General features: G+C 36.0%; 1 protein-coding gene across 1 annotated transcript in view; it reads right to left on the reverse strand.

Moving 5' to 3' along the window:
* Window positions 1-27,956, reverse strand: part of Edil3 (EGF like repeats and discoidin domains 3) — a 440,770-nt gene that overhangs the window by 118,594 nt on the left and 294,220 nt on the right. Inside the window, exons 7-9 of the mRNA XM_075976362.1 lie at window positions 6,578-6,733; window positions 4,970-5,114; window positions 409-593 (exon numbers count right to left, since the gene is read on the reverse strand). Coding sequence (XP_075832477.1) covers window positions 409-593; window positions 4,970-5,114; window positions 6,578-6,733 — 486 coding nt within the window. The remainder of the gene's footprint in view (window positions 1-408; window positions 594-4,969; window positions 5,115-6,577; window positions 6,734-27,956) is intronic.

The following is a 27,956-nucleotide window of genomic DNA, read 5'->3' on the forward strand; positions in this document are numbered from 1 at the left end:
ACATTACAAGACTCTCTGTAGGTCAGTGGCATGAATTCAGTGTTCTTTGATCCTGATGTTAACTGTCAATATTAAATAAAATACAAAACATCAGAACATTTAAAACTTAGCAAGCAGATTGTCTCAAATTTGATCAGGTGATCTACAGATTTGATCTGTATGTACAGTGTGATCTGGTACAATTTACCCAGCCAACTTGTCCACAGCCTGCATCTGTATATCAGTGCTGAGTACATAAAGGCCAGAGATATGATTTCATAAGTTGTTTCTATTTTTCCATTTTGGAAAAGTCAAATATGAAAGCCAATTTAAAGCAATATAAAATAATGATTCTGGCATTCAGCTAGCCACTAGGAAATATTTTACAGTACAAGAGTAGTAGGCAGTAAAATAATCTCAGGCCATTACCTGTAACCACTGTGACTGGTCGTTGTGGCCGGAGGTCCAGGCATTTACTTTGCCTTGTTTGTCCAGCCGGGCTTTCCTTGGTTCCCAAGTGAACATGTCCATGTTGAGTGTTCTGAAGACGCTGGAGGCCGTGATCTGGTAGTCTTGTATATGCCCTGATTTCATCCCCAAAGGTTCTGAACAGCCTGGTAAAAGAGAAGAACTCTGTGAAGAAAACAATTGATCATTCTAGAACTTTTCCTTGTTCATTTCAGAGTGGCAAGAGAAGACTGAAAATAATGCTATTCATTCTCCCAAAGAGAGGACGTCTAAATTCAAAAGAGGAGCTCTAATCAGAACTAAATCTGGAATAAAATAGAACAACAAGATAGCCCATTCAAGCTATTTTGTCTGAATGTATTTTGGAAAAATTGAAAACAATTCAGAATACTTTTCTGTGATAGATGATTTTGCAAAATGAAAACATTGCTGAAATGCTCTCTGCTGTCTCATTACCGAGAGCCTCGTGACTGTTCCCTAGTTCTCAACAATTTCATTGTGTCTTGGAGAACCGGCATTTTCTCATAAAGTATATTTGGTTTTCTCTTATTTGTTTTCATAATATCGTCGATGAAATTTTCCCAGTACAGAGTCATTTTCCTAAATTACTTCACAGTCATATTCTTAACTGGACAGCATTTTGTTGTCTAAGAAATATGCACTAATCTTACATTTCAGAAGTAATGTAGCCAGGTTGGCTTTGTGCTCTATCAATCCTTACTCAGCCTTTAAGTGTTGGAAGGACACGAAAGTGCTGAAACACTTAATGCAAATTGTAACATTGACTAATTTGGCATAAATATGTCTTCTTCTAGAAGGGATGAAGATAATATTTACTTATTATATACCATGTGCCAGGAATTGTACAGTTGTGGAATTTAGAATATTAAAATAGAAGAATATTAAAAACTCCAAAACCATTACTATTATTTCCATAAACTCTTATATTTATGCTAAATATCATTTAACACTTATATTTTGGAAGATTATCAAATTTTTAACATGATTTTCCACTTTTGATGTGTAATGCAATTTTGGTTTAAAATGGTATTAAAAATGTAGTATCAATGTGTGGGTGTGCTAAAACAACTAATCAAATTTGTAGAGGAGACAAGAGTATGCTATTGTATTGTCCAGTGACTAAGATTTCCTTATAAAAGTTGTTACAGTTTGGCCAAGGATCTGGCAAGGTGAAGTAGATTGTTAAAGAGCAAGAGCGAGAGAGATAGAGAGATAGAGAGAGAGAGAGAGAGAGAGAGAGAGAGAGAGAGAGGGAGAGAGGGAGAGAGGGAGAGAGGGAGAGAGGGAGAGAGGGAGAGAGGGAGAGAGGGAGAGAGGGAGGGAGAGAGAGAGGGAGAGAGGGAGGGAGAGAGGGAGAGAGGGAGAGAGGGAGAGGGAGAGAAGGAGAGAGAGGGAGAGGGAGAGAGAGAGGGAGAGAGAGAGGGAGAGAGAGAGGGAGAGAGAGAACTTCTTTTTCCTTCCTCCCATACTCTACTGACCTTACTAACCTCCCCCTTCCCTTCATTGAATGTATGGTCTTAAACCTATAACTTATAAGTTCAGTGTTCAAATCTCCAAAATGAAAGCACCAATAGAGGCTACCTTAGGCAGGTATCTTAGGAAAAAGTAGTTGATTAAATACCAAATATTTAAAAATAATGCTGATACAATCACTATTCATTAAAAATGAGCTCCTTTAAAATTTCCATAAAACTCATTCCAACAGAAAGCAGTGTTAAGTTTCCAAGTATCCACCTATCAGCTCTTACCTAATAGTTTCCTACAACTGTACAGTTGCTCATGTAGACTATTTTATGTGTAGGCTCGAAGACAAAAAGCATAGTGCACTCCACTGACAGTAATTGACTATAATCACTGTATGCACTAGTCAATCTGAATCATATCTTCCCTCCTGCAACTTCTCTGTGTAGTCTGTACTTCCATCTTCAACTGTATAGAAACATTGACATGGAAGACTGTTTTCTTAGCCAGAATCTTATTGACAATACCTACATCCAAACCCAATGTTAAAGAGACTATAAAGCCAAAGTGCGAATTCTGAGGGGGAAAATGCAATGTCCTGACAGAGATCTCAAATTCTAGGAAGTTCTAATAGCCATAGTGGTGTGGTATTTGTCTTCGGGCAATTCCGAAGTCATGTGCACTCTCTTCTTGATTCTGAATTCTTAAATTGGAGCCTGCCTTCACCTACTGCTGGAGACCGATCTTTTTAAAAAATGTGTTTAATTTGCAGAAGACATGAAATAGAAAAACAGAGTCACTTTTTATTGCTTTTTAAAATAAAATATCTGAAAAAATGAATAGAAATGCCTCTGATAGTTTCTTTTTAATCACCAAATTCATTTCATGTTCATTCTAATGTCCATTATATAGCAAGGAGAAATGCTAAATAATTATTAATTAGAAGAATGGGTGAATGAGTTTTAGTTTTCTTTTCATGGTCATGAATTTATTTCCTCCCAAATGTCCTAAGTCATCTTTCATACAATTTAAAAGATGTTCTTTTCTAGTGTCCAAGGAAAGATGAGCTGCTTCCAGGTGATGCTAAACATCTATGACTGTTGAAAGCAATAAGGGGGACTTGTGCTTGTCAGTATTACACACAACTGAATAGACTATTATGATATAAATATTTGACAATATTTATTTCTAAGAATCAAAGCTAAGTTATTTAGCAATGGTCTTTATATCTCACAAATCTCCTGTTCCATTCATTTGATTTTGTGAATAAAAATTATTTACCTCTTCTACCAGTATAATAGAACCTAAAAAATAAAGTATTAACATAAGCATTGATTATTTCTATGGTGAAACACTCCAGACTTTAAAACCAATCAGCAATAGATACTGTTATCTGCACCAAATTTTAAAATCAATTTGTGGGGTTGGGCTTCAGAGCACTATTTCCTATTCAAAAAACGAAGTCTGTAAAGAGTCAGGAATAACCTCTTGTCAAGCTTGAAAGCAAAATATTTTTACACCTTAAGGGTGTAACTGTGTCATGTATGAGAGGCTGATCCTCATGAATCAAAGGATTGAAGCATTGGCGAAGGTGATATTAAGCAACAAAAAAACCAGAGGGCTTACTGCAAACCTCATCATACTGTGGTTTTCTTGTGATTGCTTTATGATGAATGGCTTAGAGATGACACTGGCCTCTGGTGATAAAATGATGTGCAATACAAACACTCTGCAGCAATAATTCTGCTCACATTTACTAACAGTCAATAATCTGATACAAATAATTTTAAAAGAAATCTCTCTGTTAAGATAATTAATATCAATGAAAATATTTTTCCATAAACAACACTGATGTAGCTAATGCTCATGTGATCCTTAAAGTAGATTCACTCATATGGCAAATTGACTAATTTCTTTCAATGCAATGGGCTTGTTAAGAATGCTCTTTTTAATATTTTTTTTATTTGCTTACAATAGCTCCTCAGTTTTCTCCTTGAGGAAAAGATGCTAATAAAGGGTAGGTAGGAAAAAATGTGGGTTCACGGTACAGAGGCATTATGGGACAGTGGGAGAGAGAGAAATAAGCATGAATTAAATATATTTGTGAAAATTTCAAAGAACTAACTTAATTTTTTATAACGGCAGTTTTCTTTCAAATTTGGAAAAAGGCTTTTCCTGTTTTGGGGATTATGCTAAAACACGACACAAGTAAACTTTCCAATTTATTCACAGTTGTTTGAACAAAAGAAATATTTTGAGATGGTGGCAAAGATAGGCAAGTTTATCTGCATGAAATGCAATAACTGCCCTCTAAATCACAGTTGAGTGGAATAAGCAGAAAGGATTTTCTATTTAGTTCAGAATATAGCTACAAAAATAAAATGGGATGCAGACATAAAGTTTCTGTGTTTGTATCCTGTTGTGATGCTCCTGCAGGAGAATTATTTAACTCTGTGTTCTTTGATGGAGTACCCTTGAGCTAGATAACCATGACTTATGTAATAAGCAGGTTGCTAGCTGAGAATGCTCCAAGAATGAATTTATAGTGGTACTCTTGGTGTTGAAGTATTCCTCCCTAGGGAGGGATGACAAATTTACATGTTCCATAAAATCTAAAAAGAAAGCACCAAATTTAAAGACAAAATGTGATTTTTTTTGGCCTTTCAGCCTAAATTTACACAATTTATGAGGTCAAGCAGACTGTATTTTTAAATTGAACTTTCATTACCAAACACAAATCATATTTGCAACCAAAATCAATGGGGCACATCTTTTGGCAACAGCTTCTCATGAGAATTCCCTGCATTCTATTTGATTACACGGAGATGTACTTGACTCTATATGATTTCTGCCGGGTGCTTGACAACTTTATTTGACATATAAACGGCATGCATTTTCTCATTGAACCATGCCCTACATGTTTTGTAGAAGACATAAAATTGTGTGTGTGCTGAAAACCTAGAGAATAGTAGGTAATACATACAGAGCTGTTTTCTGTCCTCGTCAAAGCCACTTTCATAATAGGAAACAGGAGACTTACCTGAAAGTTCACAGCCAAGAAGCTCCATTCTTAGAGTACAGTGCCTTCGACAAATTTGGGGATAGAGTCTGACATACTGAGCTTTGATTGGGGGCGTGAAAGAGTTAGCATAAGGTGTGTTGTTGTCAACATTTCCACGAAACACCTGTGGAAAGACATATAAGATTTTAAAAGCTGGGCCTGGTGGCTCACACCTGTAAAAACTTTATTAAGGTGGCTGAGATAGGAGGATCACCATTATCCTCATAGGTCACCATGAGTTCAAAGTCAGCATAGGCTATAGAGTGAAACTGTTACCCTTTTGTGTATACATATATGTGTATATGTGTATGTACATACAAATACATTTGCAATGTATTCTTTAATTATTTTCATATATGTGAAAATGTTCACACTTGATGCAATTCTTAGAAGATTATAATAAAGTATTATTGAGAATTTAAGAAACACCTTGCCTTTCACAGTCAACAAAAAGCCACATATAAAATCTGAATTAAAACTGTTAACCACTGTGGACTGTGACATAATCATACTTCCCTCATAAATTTTTTAATTTTTAAAAGGATTTATTTATTTAGTTTAATGTGTATGAGTGTTTTGCATGCATGCATGTGTGTGCATAATGTGCAAGGTTAGACAAAGATCTCAGATCAGATGAAATTATAGTAAACTAGACTGGTGTAAGCCACAGTGTAAGTGCTGAAAACCTAACCCAGGGTCTTCCACAAGAGTCATAAGTGGTCTTATCTACTGAGCTATGTCTTCAGCCCCCTCCTTCACTTTAATGGCCAGGACTGCAGGGACAGATAAAGTCATTCTCCCCATCTCTCTCTCTCTCTCTCTCTCTCTCTCTCTCTCTCTCTCTCTCTATATATATATATATATATATATATATATATATATATATATCTCACATCATAGACAATCTATCATCTATATTATTTATATACCTTTTCTGTTGTCTATCTATCATCTCCTCATAAAAATTAGCAACCTAAGTCCTTCAAGTTAATCTAAGCCTGTCCATTTGCAAATAAATAGACTTTTCTGGTAAGCATCTTTCCTTCTGTTCTTCTTAGTCAGACTTTCAAATGTTATTAAAAAATAAATTAATTTAAAATCCTGAACAGCAAAGGAAAAGAAGATATTAGATGTCATACTCATTTCTTCACAACATTTTCTTCTGCTCAGTAACAAATACATTTCCAGTGCAAAATATGTACAGATATACATCCTTTCCATAATTCAAAGTTCTTGTTTTTAAAATAGTCAAGTCAATTATTTGATTGAGGAGAAGGCTGTCTGTAAAGCAAGGAGACTAAATTGGAAAGCTGATTGTCCTTTAAGCAGCTTGTCTGTTATGCACGTCACTCTGGTAACTTTTTGACAAGTATTTGACGGACCACCAATTAAAATCTGAGAAAATCTTAAACGACAGCTGTTAGAAATTTCTAACTTAGGGAAGTCCTGCTCCCTCCAACCAATTAAATCCAAAAAGCTGCAGAAATGTATTTTAACATAAGCCTCTAACAGAAGGCTCAGGTGTCACATGATAACATGTGACCGTCATAGAACTGAGTTAAATTCCGTATGATGGGTTAGTCTTACCATGTCTTCATTGGAGCCTTTCACTTTGTACATTGCCCAGGTCTTCCCATCATTGCTGTAGGCAATTTTGTAGGATTTTATGTATTCTGGGCTTCCAATCCTTTTTGCTCCTTGGGTAATAACGCCAGTAACTCTCATTTTTCTTTGCAAATTTATCTAAGGAGACAAAGTAGTCAATGAAAATCTTTTCCACTGCTGTCAGGGTTGCAATATTGGCAATCAATACTGATGTTGGGAATGGAATATTTTACTTATTTTTCTATTCAACTAATATGAAGTGCTTATCAATAGTTGGTATTTTTCATGCAAATATATCAAGTAGTGATATATTTAAATTCAAAATATCATCTAATGATGGGATATAAAACAATCTATTACATGTTCAATGGCCCCCTCAAAATAGAAGACTTGAAACTCTTTGGTTCATTTTGCTGTATAGGTATATATGTATAGGTATGCCTTCATAAATTCAATGATGGGAACACTCTTCTCATTAACATAATTCTGTGTTATCACTGTAAACCTCTAGTGCTGATTTGATTATTAGTGCGTCTCTCTGATTGAGGACTCCAGAGTTTCCCTTAACAATGAAGCATAGAGAGTCCAGAGTATGATACATGTTAGATGGAGAAAAGCTAAAAAGCAGAAGTGATGCCAGAACCAATCATAAGCATCTTTTTTTTTTTTTTTTTTTTTTTGGTTTTTCGAGACAGGGTTTCTCTGTGGCTTTGGAGCCTGTCCTGGAACTAGCTCTGTAGACCAGGCTGGTCTCGAACTCACAGAGATCCGCCTGCCTCTGCCTCCCGAGTGCTGGGATTAAAGGCGTGCGCCACCATCGCCCGGCAAACTTTATTTATTTATTTATTTATTTTTATTTATTTATTTTTTTTATTTTGGTTTTTCGAGACAGGGTTTCTCTGTGGCTTTGGAGCCTGTCCTGGAACTAGCTCTGTAGACCAGACCAGGCTGGTCTCGAACTCACAGAGATCCGCCTGCCTCTGCCTCCCGAGTGCTGGGATTAAAGGTGTGCGCCACCACCGCCCGGCCATAAGCATCTTTTATTTCTGACTCTTTCCCCTTTGATCTCTGCTGTGTTGTGTAAAATGTCAATGGATGGGGAACTTTAGATGTTCAACCAATAGTTGCTTTTCTCTTCCTTTTATCACATTGCAACTTTCCAAATGATATATCTTTCCATTGTAAATCAGTTTGCAGCAGAAATCATAGACAGCTACATTATAAAAATATTATTCTGTTATTCAAAGAGAAAGCATGTTTTGACTTTTATTGTACATCAATTAATTAATTTGTATGATGGGAACATGTTTTATTCATATAGAATAAACACCAAACTACTTCATTTGCACTCAATGCCTTCATTATATTCGTACATGTATACTTAACAGGAAATTACTGTTTTTGATAAATTTCTGTAAAGCACTAACCTCTCTACCAGTACAAATTGAGTGATTTAAATGTTTTTTACATTTATATTAGTTACTAATTTAGCAACATTTTTCCAGAAAAGAAGTCATCAAAGTCTCAGATGTTTATAAACAGGCTTTTTCATGGTATGAAGAGCCTTTGAGAGTAGCATTTAAGTGAAAGACATTGTGAAAGAAGAAGTCAGTGGCATTCTATCACATGTTCCTTAATGTCCCAATGTCTCCCTACTCTCTGAACATCATGAGATTTGGGCCAACTTCTGCAAGGCTCAGCCTTACTATTATATATAAAAGCCAGAGATTTTGATATACATATATACATGCATACATAAATACTATAAGAGAGCTTAGTTCCTACCTCACTTTACTGAGTAGAACTGCCTTATCTTTCAGTAAAGTTTAACATTGTTAGTCTTGAGATAATCTAGATTCTGAAGCCTACATCACTAACCCAAATTGTCCTCCAAAACAGTTTTTCTGTTATAGAACTATCAGTGGTACCATGTTTCTTCAACAATGCTGTGTGGATTGGCCCATACATTCAACTTTGTTTTTCTCATTTTGTGGTCAGACATCACAGTCATTAGAGATGTGATTGCATTCTCAGCTCCATTCCTGTTCCCAGGCTCAGAAAATGAACACACTCCTCAATGTAAGTTTAGCTTGCTACACTTAGTATTTATCTACATTTGTTTCAGTCCTCTGATGGTTGGATATGATGCTCTTACTGTGTTCCCTATACTAAGTAAGCCCTGATAGACATTTTTCATTATGTTATTAAATTTGCATGTTGCTATGCAACCAGTTTGTCTATGAACCTTCATCCTCTTCTCATATTTCTCTGGGGTGTCTTAAGAGTCTGAACCTTCCCCATACATGGAACATAAACAGTTGGCTCTTTGAATTATGTTTCTTCCCATTTTGGAAGCCAGCCTTTATTTTAAACTACATTTCATACTGCTGAGATTTCCTTTTTCAATTATGTTTTATCTCATTTCAATTATCTTGTTTACGCCTCTTGTAGACAGCCAAATTATCTCAGCTAGAAATTTGGCTGATGAGCTATATAGTAATTTTCTAAAGCCTAAATGGAAAAACTGTATCAGAATTATATAATAAAAATCTGAATTCATTTTTTTCAACAAACTATTAAGAATTGCTTTAAAAGGTTCATATTTTCTTGAGTATTTAACAAGATCAGGTCTAGGTATATATTCTAAGAATGCAGAAACCCAATTAGTCAAACATCGCCTCATTTGACTTGTTCCTATTAAGTAAACATTTGCAATTAAATATCAGCAATGTTTTCATTAAATACTAACGAAAACAAAACTTTTTTTGGTTTTTCGAGACAGGGTTTCTCTATGGCTTTGGAGCCTGTCCTGGAACTAGCTGTTGTAGACCAGGCTGGCCTCGGACTAACAGAGATCCGCCTGCCTCTGCCTCCTGAGTGCTGGGATTAAAGGCGTGCGCCACCACCACCTGCCTGAAAACAAAACTTTCCAAAGTTGTGCTTGTAGTACAGGTTCTAGGACTTCATTAGGCTTAAGAATACTGATAATCACATAGTTAGAATTATTATTCTTGGAAAAATAGTAATTCAACACAAGTAAGTGAGAATTTCACTTCCATGATGGTACACACACTTAAACCAGGAATCAAAGTTACTGCCAAGTAATAGATAGATAGATAGATAGATAGATAGATAGATAGATAGATAGATAGATAGATAGATAGATAGGTTGGCCTTAGAGGGAGACTAAGCCATAGCTTTAGAGGCATTGTCACCATAAACACCTATTGCAAGTAGACCTAGTCCATCCTATTACAACCTTTTATGTTTGATTCTTCCCAGGCAAAACTGATCTTAGATTCACCTTGCTTTGTGGACTATACTGGGAACTACATTAACTGTTTATTGGAAATTTCTAAATTATTTTCTAAGTACTTATATTCAAAAATATATTTTTATTTTGTATGACTTGTTACAAAGACCATATTTCTACACAGAATAGCGGGGACACTGTGTGGGCATAAAAGACTTAAGTCCTTCCTGAGGTATTTCAAGCACATTGTGTCCCTCAATGAATGTGAGTAGGAACATCCATTCAGTTATGCATTGTATAGATTCCAGGCTGAGGTCAGGCAGCTACAGAAAGGACTGAAGTATGCACAGCTAGTTTGACTTCCTACCTTTGTAACGTTGTTCAATTTGTCTAAGCTTTGAAGTGTAATTTTACGCACTGCTTAAAGGATGTTAATAGAATTTTGATACATTATATGGTTTACACATAAAAATATTTGGCCCCGAGGAAAAGAAATATTAAAATAATTACGTCTGGTTTGCTTTTCAGGTTTTCATTTGGGGGTTAAGGTAGTTTAAATTAAAATAATTCCACCAGAATTTAGTCCTTAACACTTAATATTAAGGGATATCAAGGAGAATATCTTCATGAATTCATAATCATAATAGCCATCTAAAACTAATTTGGTAAACAGCTTCTAGAGGTATGCATTATTAAGGTACTTAGGGCTACCACCTTAAGTGTATGGTGTACATGTGTGTATGTATGTGTGTAGATGTTTGTATATATATATATATATATATATGCATGTGTGTATTTGTGTATGAGTGTGTATATGTGCATATATGTGTATGTGAATATGTGTGTTTAGGCAGTGTGTAAATATCTATGTTTGTATGTGTATATTGCATGCATATATATGTGTGTGTGTGTGTGTGTGTGTGTATGCATGTTTGTGTAAATACAACCATGAGCTTTAAATTTTTGAAAAGTCAGCAATTAGAATCTGCTGGTGGGCTTCTACCCTGCATCTGCTATTGGACATGATCTTGCAAGAAATATCAGATACAATCCTTTCAATCAAAAATTGTAAAACTTGTGCTTAGGACAAGAAATTAAAATACTTTATCCCCTCCATCCTATAAGACAATTATGGGAATTAGCCTGCTTCGAGAAAGTGACCCTTTTCTCCTTGAAGACATGATCCCCTTCTCCTTCTTCATTCATTTCCTGTGCAAAAGTCTTTTCAGACTATCTACCTGAATAAAATGGCGATGTTAGAGGATTGCGAGATCAGATCCAGACCATGGGGCAAAGATACAGCTGCCACCTGAGTCAGAATAAAAAGCAAATGCCCTTCTTGTCTCAGTTAGTGTTTTCTGTTCTGGAGCACACATTCCTGATCCCAGGAATAGAGTTTGCCATGTTCAGAAACATTAGCTGGAATGGAGTTGGGATGGTATTCTCTTTCTTTGTGACTTATATCTAACATTCTATTCCAAGAAATTGCAGGAAAATGACTGAAATTAATCACACTCTGAAACACACACACACACATGCATACACAACTAGCAAAAATAAAATCCTAACAGTACTATGAGACATCCTTAGAGCAAATGGATATTTTAAGATTTTAGTACTTTTTATACCTGAAGCATATGAAGTGAAACTTCAAGGGCTGAACAATACTGGGCAGGAAACTTCTAGATATGTCCCGTTTCCTTCTCAGTTTGTTTGTATGCCCTTTACTCAGTTCCAGCTGACAATCGTGAGAATCAGTCATAAATTATGGGACTGCACTGAAATGGGAGGCTTTGATTACTAGCCAGGCTGTGTGTTTGACCCTAGGCACTCCATATCTTTACTTAGGGACTCTACGGCAAAGAAAAGATGCAGAGTTTGTCTTTCAGGGCAGTAGAGTGTAGGGTTGAGGAGGAAAAGACTAACTTCTGCTGTGGGAAGTCCTCTTGAGTTAACTCAAAGATTACTAAAAGTATGAGGGAGGAGGCTTTATAATATCATAGAAGAAATACTTAAATTAAAAACCAACTGTACTTATTATGAATGAACATAAAATGACTTAAATATAAGATCCAAAGGAGGAAAGGAGCAATGTAAAGTAGCAGGTAAATAAAATACTGTTCCAAAAGACATGGTTAAAAACCTTTCAAGAATAGGACAGAGCAGTTGGGTGGTGATAACACATGCCTTTAATCCTAGTGCATGGGAGGCAGAGATCTCTGTGATTTTGAAGTCAGCCTGGTCTACAGAGTGAGTTCCAGGATAGTAGGGGCTATTACACGGAGAAACCCTGTCTCAAAAACAAAACAAAATTAAAAAAAAATATAAGGACAGACCAATTATCTATATTGGAAGATGATATAAAATTCATGGTAACAATTAAAAGGAATGATGAATCTATTTATATTTTACTAAATGTCCTCATTGAATTCAATGAATTAGATGATCTTATAAATTGATAACTAAAACACAACCCATTTCAAAAAGAGCAAAGTATTATTTGCTTACTTGAAATTAAATGAAATAGACAGGTTACTCCAATTCACCCATGAGGGGCAAGAGCAGAAACTTTGATTCTATGCTATTAACAATGATCTTTACATATTTCTGGTGAATTTAAATAACAGAGTTGTGTGGTTACATGAAACAAATTGACAGTGCACATGTTATTCAATTCTGCCACCGTAGTTTTAGAATGTGTCCTTTGAGTATAATCACACAAAGTGATTTGATAAAAATTCCAAGCTAGTCCTTTCAGTACCATGTGTAATAAGCCCAATTTCCAATGATTTAAACTGTCTATCAGGAGATAAGTAAGGATTTTCAAGAGATAGATGTTCAAAACATGGAATACTGGCAAGTTGTAAATCAAAAGAACAAGCATAAGAGACAGACAGATGTAGGGATAGGAATGTAGAGGAAAAAGGAAAAAGAATTGAGTGGAAAAGGATAGAGAGAAGAAGAGAGAGGCAGATACTGAAGGAGAATTCTTAGCTTATTGATATAGAAAACACACCGCGACTCCATCAACACACAGTAAATTATATACTTTAAAGAACTCAAAGAACTTAAGATTTCTATGACACCAATACATCACAGATAAAGTTCATAGCAAGAGAATAGTAATGGTAAGGATATCTGAAATATCAAAACTTGACTAGCATAGCAGTATGGTTCATATCTTTGACCTTAGCACTTGAGACAGAAAGGTTGTCATGAAGGATTGTCATGAAAGCTACTGGCCTACAGAGTAAGGATCTGTTACTAAATAAACAAATACAAAAACTAAGAACTAGAACGGTTTTTGTGGGAAATTATTTCTCAAACTTTTAGTCTCAGAATTGCCATATTAAAAATCATTAAAAGCACAAATATTAATATACATATGCATGTGTGGTTTTAAATATGAATGTGCAGTTACTTTGTTAGATATTTACAATAAATCATTTCAGAAATGTTGATAAGTTCAGACTGAAAAGTGACTGGGGAGTAAAAGCTCTTGCTGAGGAAACCTGATAACCTGAGTAACCTCTGGAACTCGTGTGTTGATGGAAGTACAATACTCACAACACAAAATTAGTCTCTCATCTCCACACATGACCATAACATATGGAGACCCATACACATCACACACATATAAGGAGATAATAGCAATAATAAATGAATTATATTTCAAATGAAATTTCTACTAAAATAATAAATAATAAAATAGTCACAGGCTACTAGAAGTACTGAACTTTTGTAAAAAAATACATTATTCAAGTATAAACAAATATTTACTGAGACATTGGTTCTTGTATTTCTTTTTTTGTTGTTGTTTGTTTGTTTCAAGACAGGGTTTTTCTGTGTATCTCTGAATCCTGTCCTGGAACTCATTCTGTAGACCAGGCTGGCCTTGAAATCACAGAAACCAGTCTGCTTTTGCCTTCTGAGCGCTGAGATTAAAGGTGTTTATCACCACCACCTAATGGTTTATAGTTTTCTAAATTTCTTTCAGATATGTCTTGGAAAGGCTTCTCTCTTACTTCCACTTTGAATCTATAGGAATGTACTATATTGTCTGAGATATATGAAAAAAATAAAGCTTTTTAGAGCTGTACAAGAAAGCTATAGTTTAATAAGCTATTCCGTAATTCTAAATATTTTTTGATATCAAATCAGTGCTTGGGATATCTGTTTAAATTTCAGTGAAAGTAACTTCTTAAGTTTTACTTGCTGTGTGAAATACAAATTCTCCCAATGAATTTTTCTTATCTGGTTTGCTAAAGTCTGCGGATTGTTGTATGCTTTAGAGAGTTCATTTCCTCATGTGCCATTTTGTAAAATTGTGCATTGATAGTTTTTAACATCCTGGCTCACTAAGCTATGTTGATTCTCTAAGTGATGACAGTTGATATTAATTAATTTCAAAAGAGTCATATAATTAATATCGAAACCAATTTTATCAAAAGAAAATTTCTGTTGGTTACAAGCTGTCAAAATCACATTTGCTTATGAAGTTTTTAACACTAATTTGAACTTGAGATTTCTGATTTTCTATCAGTAAATACAGTCAGCCATTTTCCCTGGTGTGGAGAATCTCTGGCAAATTGCTTGGAATGACGGCTATGGTTTATCTGATAATTGTTTTCTGACATAAACCTGTTGCTGCAATCATGAGGGAGGGGAGTTCATATAAAAAAATCATTGAACCACACAGTGTATTAGCTGGTGATATCAAATTTCGGCACTAAGCAGAGCATGTTTTTTACAATTCCCATTGCCTCACACAGAATGTGAGAGCCTTAACAGGGACTGACAGTTAATTAAGTCAGTTATCATTATAGCTTCATTAGGGGAATTTAAAAATGAACAGTGTGTTCTTGTTTTGCTCCTAAATGTGCATGTTAGAGACGATTCATTGACAGTGATTATGTTTGGTGCCACTGTCTATAATGTTAGTAAGTGAAAGACGGGAAGGAATATATAAATTTCATGGAAATAATGTAACATGTGAGCTTCCCGGATGGGCTTTGAGGATTCCCTGTCCTAGAGACTTGTGGACAACTAATATTGTTTTTTTGTTTTTTTTGTTTTTTGAGACAGGGTTTCTCTGTGGTTTTGGAGCCTGTCCTGGAACTAGTTCTTGTAGACCAGGCTGGTCTTGAACTCACAGAGATCCGCCTGCCTCTTCCTCCCAAGTGCTAAGATTAAAGGCGTGTGCCACCACCGCCCAGCCTCACAACTAATATTGTTAAAGAAGCATTTTTTTTTAAAAAAAAAAAAAACCAGACACAAACACATTGCTCAGGGTTCATTCAAGTAGCCACACATTATTTGCATGCACATAACCCAAAAAGAGAAAAAATGCAAATTTAATGAAGTAAATGATGTTAAAATAAATAAAAGTAATCAAGGTGAAAGGAATGACCAGAACTGAATATGTACTTCTTTTAAACAAAATACAAATTAAATAAGTATAAGCAAACACATGTGAAATAGGAGAAGAGAAAACCAGAATATTCAGAATTTGTGAGGTATTACGTTGCTCATGGTGAATGTGTAAGCTTGCTGTATTTCATTGTTAATAAAACCAAGAAACTTTATTTCTAAGTATGTTGCCTTAAAAAAGAAAGTATCTGTACTCATGAAAAATTGAAAATTTTACATTAGCAAAGAGGAGGAGAAGTGTGAAGAGAATCCTCCAGAAGAATGAAGAAATAAAATACAGAAAATGGGGTATAATTCAGCAGTAGAATAATTATCCAGCATATGACAAGTTCACAGTTTGATTCCTAGCAACACAAACACACACACACGACACACACACCTGTCTCTGCACACATAGACTTTGTATGCTTTAGTTTTCTAGTTTGCATCTGTGTGTGTGTACGTTTGTGTCTTTGGTAGCTCTCACACAGTGAACTTACTACATTTTATGTGTCACAAATGTTCTTACTTGAACCCCAAAAAAAAATAAGCATATGTGAAATAGCACAGAATGGAATGTATTCCATGAGTGCATATGAATTTCAGCTCTAAAGCAAATGCTTTCCAGTAAGTTACTTACAAACTTCACAGCTCTGAAAGCAAAGGTATTCTAGGACTCCGGAGCAAGGAATACCCTGTCACACTGCACAGCAAACCTCACCCAAGTGGTTTATTGAGAAGGAAGAATCTGGCAGGGTGGCAGCCTCTGCTTGGGCAAGGAGCTGCAAAGAACCGAGCCGGAAGATGGCTTTATATAAGGCTCCTTGGGGGAAAGGCACAGCTTTCCTATGTGACCTGGGAATGGAGGGATTGTGTGGCCTGATCTTAGGCCTGTTTTTCTTTTGTAGGACAGGGCCTGGCCATTCTTTTGCCTGGAGTGGCCTGGACATAACCAGTCTTGCCTTGGGGAATGATGAGGGAGGTGGGAAAGAGTAGGAATTTAGTATTAATGAAAAAGTATCTTACTCTGTACTACAGAGCTATAGTAACCAAAAGAACATGGTACTGGCTTAAAATCAGACATGTTGATTTATGAAATTGAACTGAAGACACAGACATAAATCCACGCACTGATTTTTGATAAAGAAACCAAAAGTAGTCAGATAAAGATAGCATCTGTAATAAATGGTGCTAGTCAAACTGATGACTGTGTTCGGGAGAATGTAAATTAATCAATATTTATCAACCTGCACAATACTCAACTTTAAATGAATCAACAGTTTAAACATAAGACAAAATACCCTGAATCTGATAAAACAAAAAAGTGGGGAATTGTGATGAACTAATTGACACAGGGAAGGACTTTCTGAGCAGGACACAGAGAACACGGACATTAAGCCCAATAATTAATAAATGCTACCATTTAAAGCTGAAAAACTTATGTACAGGAAAGGACACCATCAGTCACACAATGCAACAACCTACGGAATAGGAAAATATATTTACTAACTTTACATCTGAGGTAGTTTGAAAGAAAATGGTCTTGTAATTCTCTCGGATTGTGTTTTCTTTCTTGTCTCTATTTCAGGTTTCAAGTCTTGAATAGTTTCTTTCATATGTTTCATTGCTTTTTCTTGGTTTTCTGTAAGGGATTTGTTGATGTCTTCCAATTTTTGTTCTTCCTTTCCTCCATTTCTTTCAGGGAATTTTTCATTTCCTCTTTAAGGGCCTCAAACAAACATTCTCCTAAAGTTATTTTTTTAGGGCATTTTGATCTGCTTCATCTGTATGTGATTGTTCAAGTTTTGTCTTGTAGGGCTACTAGTTTTTTTTTTACTGGTGTTGTCTAGGTCTTTGCGGTGTTGCATGTGTTCTTACCTCGTCTACCCATCTTTTCTCTGATTGGTGTAGTTGGGGCTGTCTGTGACTCTGGTCATCAATCTTCCAGGTGCCAGTGGATTCAAGGCTCAGACGGTTGCTCTATATGGTATAGTCGGGGCCACAGTTCCAGTCATCCTGTTGGTCACTTTGTGTTCCTGGAAGTTGCTCTGTGTTCCCAGGGTTTAAACTCTCTGCAATACCAGGGGTCATTTGGGCCCACGGAGGTTGCTTTCTGCTGAGGTTGCTGCCTTGGGAATGTCCAGAACCAGGGCTATAAGTTTACTCATCCCAACATCTACTTTTCTCTGAACTCTTGGAGCAAATGAAGGGTTCAGACTTGCAGATCTAAAGCTTCAGGATCTCCATGACAACAGCAACAACAGGATATCCAAGAGGGGTCTCAATGAGGGCCCAGAATCAATACTGTAGCAGAAACCAGAGGCCTGGACCCAGACCAGAGACTCCTGCCTTTATAAAAGATGGAAAATTTTCTTTTTGCCTTTAATATCCTTCTTTTACCCTGTACCTTTAATGTTTTGATTATTATGTCTCATGGACAGTGTTCTTTCTGGTCCTTTCTGCTTTTGTGTTATGTATACTTCTTGTAAGACATCTCCTTCTTTAAATTCCTTCCAGGAATTTTTTATGATAATCTTATTAAAAATGTTTTCTGTGCCTTTTTACTGGATTCATTCTTCTATACCTATTATTCATAGGTTTATTCTTTTCATCACATCCTAGATTTCCTGGATGTTTTATGCCTAGATATTTTTAGAGTTACCATTTCTTTTGACTGAACTATTGATCTTTTCAACTCTATCTTCAAGATGTGAAATTATCTTTTCCATGTCTTTTAATCTCTTGGTGAAGCTTACCTCTGAGATTTTGTTTGACTTTTTGAGATTTTCATTTCAAGTTTTATTTCATTGGTGTGGGGGGGATTAAATTTCTTCGTTAAATTTTAAGCTTATATTTTGTACTGTTTTTCCTATTTAATTTTCTCAGAAGTTGCTGGCTTCTGGATTAGGCATATTGTCTTTGCTCATAATTGTATTTGTATATTGGATCTAGGTACTTGTGTGATAGCCTTTAATTGTTTGTTGGTGTAGATATTTGGTCTTGTCTTTGTTGTGTAGGTAGCTGATTCTATGATTATTGTTACCCTAAGCTTTAGGCTATGGACCAGAAAGAAGAACAATGCTTGGTTTTCAGGTTTATGACTCTGGGTTTTGGGGTTCAGACTTCTACTAGTCCTAGAATTTATGAGTTTAGCCCTTGAAGCCACTGATGCATTGGGTTAGCAGGAACTAAAGTTAAACTATTTTTGGAATTATCTTAAACAGTACGTGGGATTTGTTTCCATGATGACAAATTAAGTATACCCTGGTTCTGCCAAGGGTGGCAGCAAGGAACCTGAAATGATTGAAGGGAGACTAGGAGGAAAGGCTGAGGTAGACAGGCCATAGTAGTAAGTCTAACAGTATTTCCAAGAGTCAGAATGGAGAAGAAGAATGCTATAGGCAGCCTGCCTGGGTCCTAGCTAAGTGGGGAGCTAGGGAATTCCTGAAATACCATGTTTCTGCGGGTTCTTGAGAATCACGAGGAATGAAAAGGGGTTGGCAGGAATGTGTGAAGTGGACAGCAAGAAAGAATTAAGAGGACCCTGGATTTGTACTAGAAGGCCAATTTCCAAGAGGATGGACATGGCCTGGAGAAACAGCACAGACAGACTAGAGGCAGCACAGCACATCAAATAGTACACTGAATAGTCCAGAATGGAAGACAGAAAAGGAAGACACAGGTATCCTACCAGGCTCCAGGCCAAATGTGGTGGCTATGGGGTGCCTGAGTTTGTGATAAGTCAGAAATGAATGAAGGTTATCTATGAGAAATGGTTGAAAAAGGCCAGAGAACAAAGAAACAGCTAGACTCTCTTTCATTTATTTTAAATACTTTTATACTTAAAATGTAAACAAAGAAATAATTTTTTTATCATTGTAGCTCTAGGAATCACTTACAAGCAAATATCAGTTGGAAAAAAAATGCGTGATTCAAAAATAATTTTTAGAAAAATCACATAGGTTCCTTTCCTTCTTGGATATAAAAGGCAGTAGCTTGTTGGTAGATGTTTTAAAAGTGAATCGACATTGAACTCCTATGCAAATACACAAAAGTATGCAATAATGTTCTCTTTAAGGAACAATTAGTATATGAATATATATTCAAAATTTTGTACCAAACCACATGATTTGTTTAAACTACAACTTATTGATAATTATTTCTTTTACATTTTAAAAATTGTATCATATATATTTGTGTGTGTGTGTGGTATGTCTTTATATTTGTCCGCTGAGGTTAGAAGAGGCATCAGATTTCTTAATGTTGGAGTTAAAGGCAGTTAGTAGACAACAGATGTAAACACTGGGAACCAAATCATCTGTAAGAACAGCAGAGGTTCTTAAGCATTCTCTAATTTTTTGTTTTTTTCATTTTTGCTTTCGTTTTTAATGAGAATGCATGCATCCTGCATGGTGTAAGCGAGGGCTCAGTGAAACCTCTGAAGAAAGCTACTCCATAGGGGGAAAGGTTTATTTGACATACGAAACTTTTACATGGTTGTTTGTCAGGCAGCAGAGATAGCATAGCCAGAGGCAATGGGGGGAGTCCAAAGTTGCCATGGCTTTCTCTCAAAACAGAGAGAGTATCAGGAAAACAGGGTAAGCCTTGCCACTTATAAGTGAGTTTTGTAGCTGCAGAGAGAAAGGTATGTAAGCCAGGGCTATATAGAAGTTTAGAGTAGCAGTGGGAAGGTGAGGTGAGGTTTTGATATGTGTTATGAGTATATGGTGATGGTGCTATGTGTTATGGGTATGCTAAGTGTTATGGGTATATGGTGATGTATGTTATTGGCCATGGTGACATATGTTATGGGTACATGTGATGGTGATATGTGTTTTGGGTATATGGAGATGGTAATATATGTTATTGGTATTTGGTGATGGTGATATGTGTTAAGGGTATATGGTAATAGGGAAGTAATGGCTTTTCCTAATATCATTTTTTTGAAGGGTGCAGAATGTAAGCTGTCACCTAGTCACCAGCAATCTCTGTTTACCCTGTCATAGTCCAAACTGTAAGTTTGCACACTAGCACTGGCACTGGCATTTGAGGGTGTTCCACATTGGGCCTAACACATTGGTGACTTGTGGTGCACATACCGATGTCATAACAATTTATTTGGTGGCACTGTATTTCCAATTCTTGTATTTATAAGATTTCAATGCTCAGAAGACTGCTAAAATAGTGCCTATTTCAAAATATAGGAAATAAAAAAGTTATTCAAAAGATAAGCAGCAAAACATTCTCTAAGACAGAAAATAAGAGAAAGATAATGTATTATGGCTATGAGTGAGGGATATGACATTTAACTTAAGGCAAAAGAAACTGCAGGATAAGAGAGACCAAGTTGGAAATGTTTTTATTTCCAGAAATACTTAAATTTTTGTTCAAATGAATAAAATATTACAATCGAATATTTTACTTCAGCATATAAATTCTCTTCATATTGAATTACAATGTTAATTTTAATTATTATTTTGAAAAAATACAGAAAGGACATCTAAATAATAAAAATTATCATTATATTTTTATCTTTACACACATACCATACAATATTCAATAAAGATCGAAAGATTACTGAAATAGAACTTTGAAATCCTTCTAGGTATGGGTTCTGAGAGAATATATGTCTTTATATTTAGTCACTGACCATGTTCTTGACACAGACAGACCTTAAAAGAACATATATTTAATTATGTGTATGTGTGTGCCTGTGTAATTGCCTAAGGTAGCCAAAGAGGGCGTTTGCTCATCGGGAACAGTCCTTAGCAGGCATTTGTCAGTCATCCCATATGGAACTGGCAATCAAGCTCTGCACTTCAGAAGAACAGTATATATCTGTTTCTCACTGCGCCAAGTCTCCAACCGCCAGGGAGAAAATTCTTTGTTATTTCCTGAGTCATTGAAACCTCTGCCACAGAACTCCTAAATCCCCTGTAACAGCCTTGATGATAAAAACCTCTTTTGCCTTGATGAAGTTATTCTTTGTAGGCTCATTTTCAAGTTAGGATCTGGTTGCCAAGGGAACCATCCATGTCATCAGAGATAGGGAATTTTCAGTCTTAACTTACACCCTCAAGGAAGCAAGAGAGGCTTAAGGTTTAGTTGACTTCGCAGGTCAGTGGTGTTGTCATTTATGTTTATATAAAAAGTTTGCATTAAACATCTAAATACAGCACTGGTTATAGAAGACACCGGCTAGGTTTCTGGGAAATGATATAGTAGAGAGAGCAGGGACACTCAACACTCAGCCCAGTTTCTCTCATACTTCATCCAGAGTCCCTTCATCTGACCTTTTTCTTCAGCATCCTTCCTAGTAACCTTTGCAATAAATTGAAACACATGATTGTTTGTCCAAATTTCTGTGAGCTATCCTAGTAAATCATTCTTACCCAAGCTCCTGGTATTGGGAGACTGATTTATTGCTAGTTGGTCAGAAATTACTTCCTGTGACTGGCATCTGAAGAGGGAGGTGATCTTTCCTGAGCCTTTAACCTATGTAGCAGACACTAACTCAGGCTAGTGTTAAAATTAAGGTAAATTGTTAAAAAAGAAAAGAAAGTGTTCGGTTGAAAAATTGGTAAATGGAGGGAAGAAATTCCATATATTTGGTGATCAGAGAAAGAATGCTGAGTTTGCCAACAGGAAGAACATCATTGTTCCTCCCTCAGATAACTGTTTTCACTGGTCAGCATGAAAACAGTCCCCCACTAGGAGGGATCTATTTAGCAGCAGTTAACAAAAATATCTTCAGGCAAAAGAAAACAAAACAAAACAAGAAAAAAACCCAGACAAGCATCTATATTGTTTGATAATAGGAATATTGAATCATGTAGACAGTTGTAAATATCATCTTCTTGCACTTTGGATTGCGAAGCTATCACTTGAAGGGTTAAATAAATAAACATATATGGGTTATTACCCAAAGTTCTGGAAAAAATGTTTAACTTAAAAGTTATAAAGTATTGAAACTCCTTTTTTCACCTGCGTCATCATATATAATATAATTAATATGACATTATAAAATATAATATAGTCCAATATAACAATACAGAACAATATCAACATCGACTATGAATGATTAAGTTTTCGAGAACACCAAGAATGTGGTTTTAGGAAGGCTCCATAGGTGTTTAGGGCAGCAGAGTAGCCCTGAAGCAGTGTTTACTGTGTGGAACTGACTAGTTTCCTTGTGGAACTGACTAGTTTTCTTGGTTGTCAGAGGATCTCATCAGAGTCATCTAAATCACCAAAAAAATCCAGGCAGCGCGCACAGTGCATCCACACAGTCTCACACGCTATGTCTGCCTTCTGCATGCTACAAAACCCTCTTCTGATTTTGAGTTGAATTGCTCAGTCTGACATTGTTTTTCCAAGACAGTGTGTGTGCGTGTGCATGTGTGTGTGAGAGTATTTTCATTAAGTTGCAATTGTGCATGTTAATCTAACTTGGTAATGTAATTAAACAGTAGCCTCCAACTTATCCAGTTTTTTTTCTTTTCTTTCATTACTGTGGTTAATTGGGATTTGAAAACATTAACTACAAAATATAATAAATAATCTATATGTATTAAGCATTTAACTATAGTATTGTTGCAATTGTTTTACATCCATTTAATTGTTGTTAATCTTTTCCTGAACCTAATTTATAGGGCAAATTCTAACAAATGTGTGTTTGTTTAGGGGAAAACAGTATAGACAAGATGAGTACCAAGCACACTTTCAGAGAGCTGGGAGGTGCAAATGGAATGTGTCCTTTGGGATTATGCAGGGGTCTACTACATTAATGACACTAAGAAAGATTGCTTTTTATCTACAAACATGAAATTTTTTTTTGAAATATTGCAAAAGGGAAAATTACTGAAAAAGCTTCTCACTCTGGGAGAAATAATTAACATTCAGGATTCTACACTTGTATAACTTCACTAATATATTTTTTAAAAGACATAAAATCTGAAGTATTAATAATACATTTGTTGATGAGGTTGACTCAAGAATGAAAAATGTATGTAGTAGAATTTAAACCTGTTTTCCCCTTAAATATCATTGATATTACACAAGCTCTGAAGTGCTAGGAGCAAGGGTGACTAAATTATCCTCCGGTGGCCTGGGCACTGGTCAGCCTTGAATATGTGTCCAATTAGTCCCCCCCCCCTTGGATAAAGTGGTGGGAAAAGAGCATGTGTTTAAACATAACTGCTGCGGTCTCCTTATGACTCCTTGCACCTGGTAAAACTTCCACTTAAAGGAAAACACCCCATTCACTACACAGCATGCATCAGATACAACGCCCCAGCAGGGCTGTGCTCTGCTGGCTCTTCCAGAAACATTGGCAAGGAAAGGCATTTCCGTCTGACTCTCCACCTGTTCCTTATGCACTTTCTCTGTACTGCGCCATCTCCTCTCTTTTGACTCTTGATATCGTTAATATTTCTTCATCTGCTCTGTCATCTACAGACTCACATTCTGGCAAAAAGTCACCTTTGCTTTACATTGCAGCTTGTGTATTAAGTATAATATATATACATCTATATGTGCACACACATACACATGTGCGCATGAGTGCACACACACACATACATACACACACACACACATTAAGGTAGTCCTGAACTCTCATGGATAACATCTGAGACAGAGACTATCTAAGATAGAGACTTCAGACCATGTCCTGAATTTTGTAATTTTCTGGTCCTTTTCCTTCTTACCTCTTATAACTGGTGTAAAAATTGAATGAATGATTTATTTAAAAAATATGGTAATTTGAAAGGGCTCATGAAAAACCTAAATAAATAAATGAGGAAAGGAAGTCAAACATGTGAATCCTCTGTTTCATCTGCATCTTAGGAAACCAGAGTGAAAACTGAAAAAGAGCGCTGAGTACGAAAGAAACTAATGTCACTATATCCTCAGAAATGCTAATTCCAAACAAAACATAAAAGAAACAAAGAAAATGAGGTCACCTTGTTAGCACACACACTCAGAAACACAAACAGAGACTCAGACACGCACACACTTGATAAACTAGAGGTGTTACCAAAAGGCATGCACTTTCTATATAAGCTCAGAGGAGTTGGTCTGCTAGGAGAAAGAAAGGTTAGATGGAGGCTTCTTTCACTTTACTTTGTGAAACTCCTCTGGATCACTGTGCCCAGAGGCAGCAGGTCTGTAGTTGGTGTAATGTGGGCATTGCAGATAGCATAAAAGGTTTTTATGACAAGTGTGTGTGTGTGTGTGTTATGTGTGCATGAAGATGTATGTTACTTCTGAGATTTAGCCCAATAATGAGGATGAGGAATCTCACACAGTGTTTTAATAAACGATTGCTACTGCTCTGACCATTACAGTGAGAAGAACTTCAAGTTGGTAAAACCAAACACTTCGCTGAAAGATCCAGAAAGGGAAAATAAAAATAGAATCTCTAATTACTCCATCTGAAACAAACAGAATTCTCTAATGCACACGTCCCTATCAGCGACACTGAGGAATAGATAGGAAGACCCTCATGCACTCACTATGACCATCCCTCATTATTCTTTGTCATATGCAAATAAAAGACAGGCCGATGAAGTAGCTACCAGCATCCGCTGTCAGGGTATTCTATACCATTCAGTGTTGGGGTTGAAAACAAATTTTTGGTGAGGCTTTTGAGCAATAGCCTTCAATACAGAAAAAAAGCACGGTGAAAGAAAATCTTGAAAGGTATTTCATGAAAGTAGGAAATGATGACAAAATTCTGCAAGGCAAACACGTGCTGTTCTGTGAAGTGTGGCAAGCTGTGTAGGATATTGTTTTCTGCCATCATGGAATGTACTTGGCATTACTGAAAAGAGGGAAAAAAATCAGGAGATCATTGCTCTGTTATGCAAACAACTTCACATCTGCACTCACTGCTGGACTCTGGGAAACTGACTCTTGTCTTTGTTTGCCCCTCTGACAGATCATGACAATTGTAGAAGACAGTATGACATCCTTGTGTATCAAGGCTCGTCTTCACAACTTAACATTATTACTAAAATTCAAAATTTTATCTAAACATTCTAACTTTTAGCTGGCTTTTTTCCTTATTATTTAGTCTAAATGCACTTTCTAGGAATGGTATTAAATAATTTGTTTATTTTATTTACATATGTTTATGGCACATTAATTAGTGTCTACCATCAAACTTACTCTTACAATATTTCATAATCTTCAAAATAACTCACTGGACACAAAACTGCAGTGCAGTCTGTAGCAAATTCTCCCTAGATTAGTATATTTTAATTCTCCCAACTGCCTATTCATCTTTGTATTGAAGATTAATTTCTAATTAAATAAATTTCTTCCAAGGAACTTAACATGTTTTAAATGATCATCTTAAACAAAAATATAAATAGCAAAATATCCAAAGTCCATTAACATTTAGAACAAATACACTTGAAGTAGTGTTTTGGGGACTGAGATTAAGAGTTAGGAGCTAAGATGTAGTGATAACTCTCTGAGAACCCTGACTGAGCAGATAACAAGCCAGCAAAACAACATTAGGATACGGGCATCCTGTGCTGTCTCTGGTGTATGAGTTTGTGTGCGTGTTTAGGGCTTAGTTTACTTGGTGTTGATGAGCAAACTAACTTCACACGTCCTACCTTGATAAATAGATATTAAAAGTAGTCCAGCAGTGGTGGTGGTGCATGCCTGTAATATCAGCACTTGGAGTCAGAGGCAGGCAGATCTCTATAAGTTTAAGGCCAGTCTTTTCTATAGTAAATTCCAGGACAGACAGGGATGAGAGAGACAACCTATCTAACCCCAACCAAAGACATTAAAAGTAGCAAAAAATAGAAGTATTGCCTCTTCCCTCCATAAACCTTGATGCTAGCTTCTTCCATGAGTACTAGGAACTGAAGTTATAACATTGTCCTAGTGTGACAGGCACAAACCCGATGGAGTCATTTCCCCAGCCTCGGGTTACATGGTTTTAAAATAATCTTGCTGAGTAAATGTTGGAAACTAAGAAATTATTTTAAAATCCATACATGACATCTTTTGTAAGTTTTAACTTCTGCTTTGCGCCTTAATATATTTGTATTTAACATTTTTAAATCTCCAAGAATTTAATATTTCAAATGAGTACATGTTTTATTTTTCACCATTATTTCATCAGTGTCCTGAGTGTAGAGAAGCTGCATCACACTCGCCACTGAGAACATACATTTCTGTCTATCACATCTGTCATCCGGCCTTAGGAATTCTGGGATGAGAAGTGAGTGAGGAGTCTGTTTACATTTCACATGTTCCTGTGGTTCAAAAGCAGTGTAGATTTCTTCTAACATAGTATTAAAATCACATTTGGACTATTATAATTAGATGAATTAAATAATGCTTGTCACTTTTTGAGAAGATATTGAACTGTAGATTTCACTATTTTCTCATTACAATAAAAATTGTTAGTTGTCTTTTTTTCTTTGGCTTTTTGAGACACGGTTTCTCTGTGTAACTTTGAAGCTTGTCTTGGAATTCCCTCTATAGACCAGGCTGTCCTCGAATTCTCTATGAAGAGATTTGCCTATCTCTGCCTCTCAAGTGCCGTAATTAAAGGCATGCACCACCACCACCTGGCTATGTTAGTAGCCTTTTCCTTCGTCCAATCATACAGATACACACAGGTCTACACATCCAGAAACAGATACAAATACACACATATACACAGACACTCACAGAGAAACACATACACATATACACATACACACACATAGACACACACAGAGATTCACATACACAGACAGAGATACACATACACAGACAGAGATACACATAGACACATAGACACATGCACATATGTACAGACACACAAACACACACACTTTTCACTATAGCAATTACCAATTTCCGAAATATCGTCTAAACTTAATTTTAATGCTGAATCTCTTTATTACACAGATTTGACTCTCAATTATTTTTTAAAAAAATCATTAGATATTAAACTGATAAGAATGGATACTACATTTGATTTAGTTTCAGGGAACCATGGAGTTGGCCTGGTCTTGCTGACTCATAAGAGATGCACTTCCTCGGACAGTGAAACATTCAGGCTGCTTTGTGTTTTTCTATATGATCCCTTAGTGGTCAAAGCAGCATGGAAGCTTGACAAGACAACTGGTCTTAAGCATTAATCTTGTGTTCTGTTTGTGGCTTGCAAAATTCATTGTATCCTGCAACTACAACTGTATGGACCCTGGTAATTGCCATAATATTTTGTTTCTGATAAATGTATACAAAATCTGATTGTTCTCAATAAAATTGCCACAGCCTCAATTTTTTTTCCTGTGGATGCTCAGTCACTAACATTTCACCAAAAGGCTAGTTTTCTACAAATAATCTCACTGGGAAACAGAACTCTTATGCCCAGCAAAAGATGGCTAACAGAAAGCAAACTCAATGGCATCTTTGGACGTTCTTTGTCTCATAACTTTGTGTTAAGGCTCTTCTTTTTCCATTTCTCTTTTCTTCCATCATTTGTTCCTTTCTTTTCTCTCTCTTTCTTTCTTACTTTTTTTCTTCTTTTTAAAATCTTATGGGACTTTGCATATATATTATGGTTTCTAGTTTTGTGTTTCTCTGGGATTTTTGTGTGCAAAAATCTTTTGCTTTTTCTTTGGCTTTTTCCTATTCCAATTTAATTTTCTTTAATCCATTTTAGTATTATCCCTCAGATGTCTG

The sequence above is a fragment of the Microtus pennsylvanicus genome, chromosome 6, assembly GCF_037038515.1.
Source record: "Microtus pennsylvanicus isolate mMicPen1 chromosome 6, mMicPen1.hap1, whole genome shotgun sequence".
Taxonomy (NCBI): domain Eukaryota; kingdom Metazoa; phylum Chordata; class Mammalia; order Rodentia; family Cricetidae; genus Microtus; species Microtus pennsylvanicus.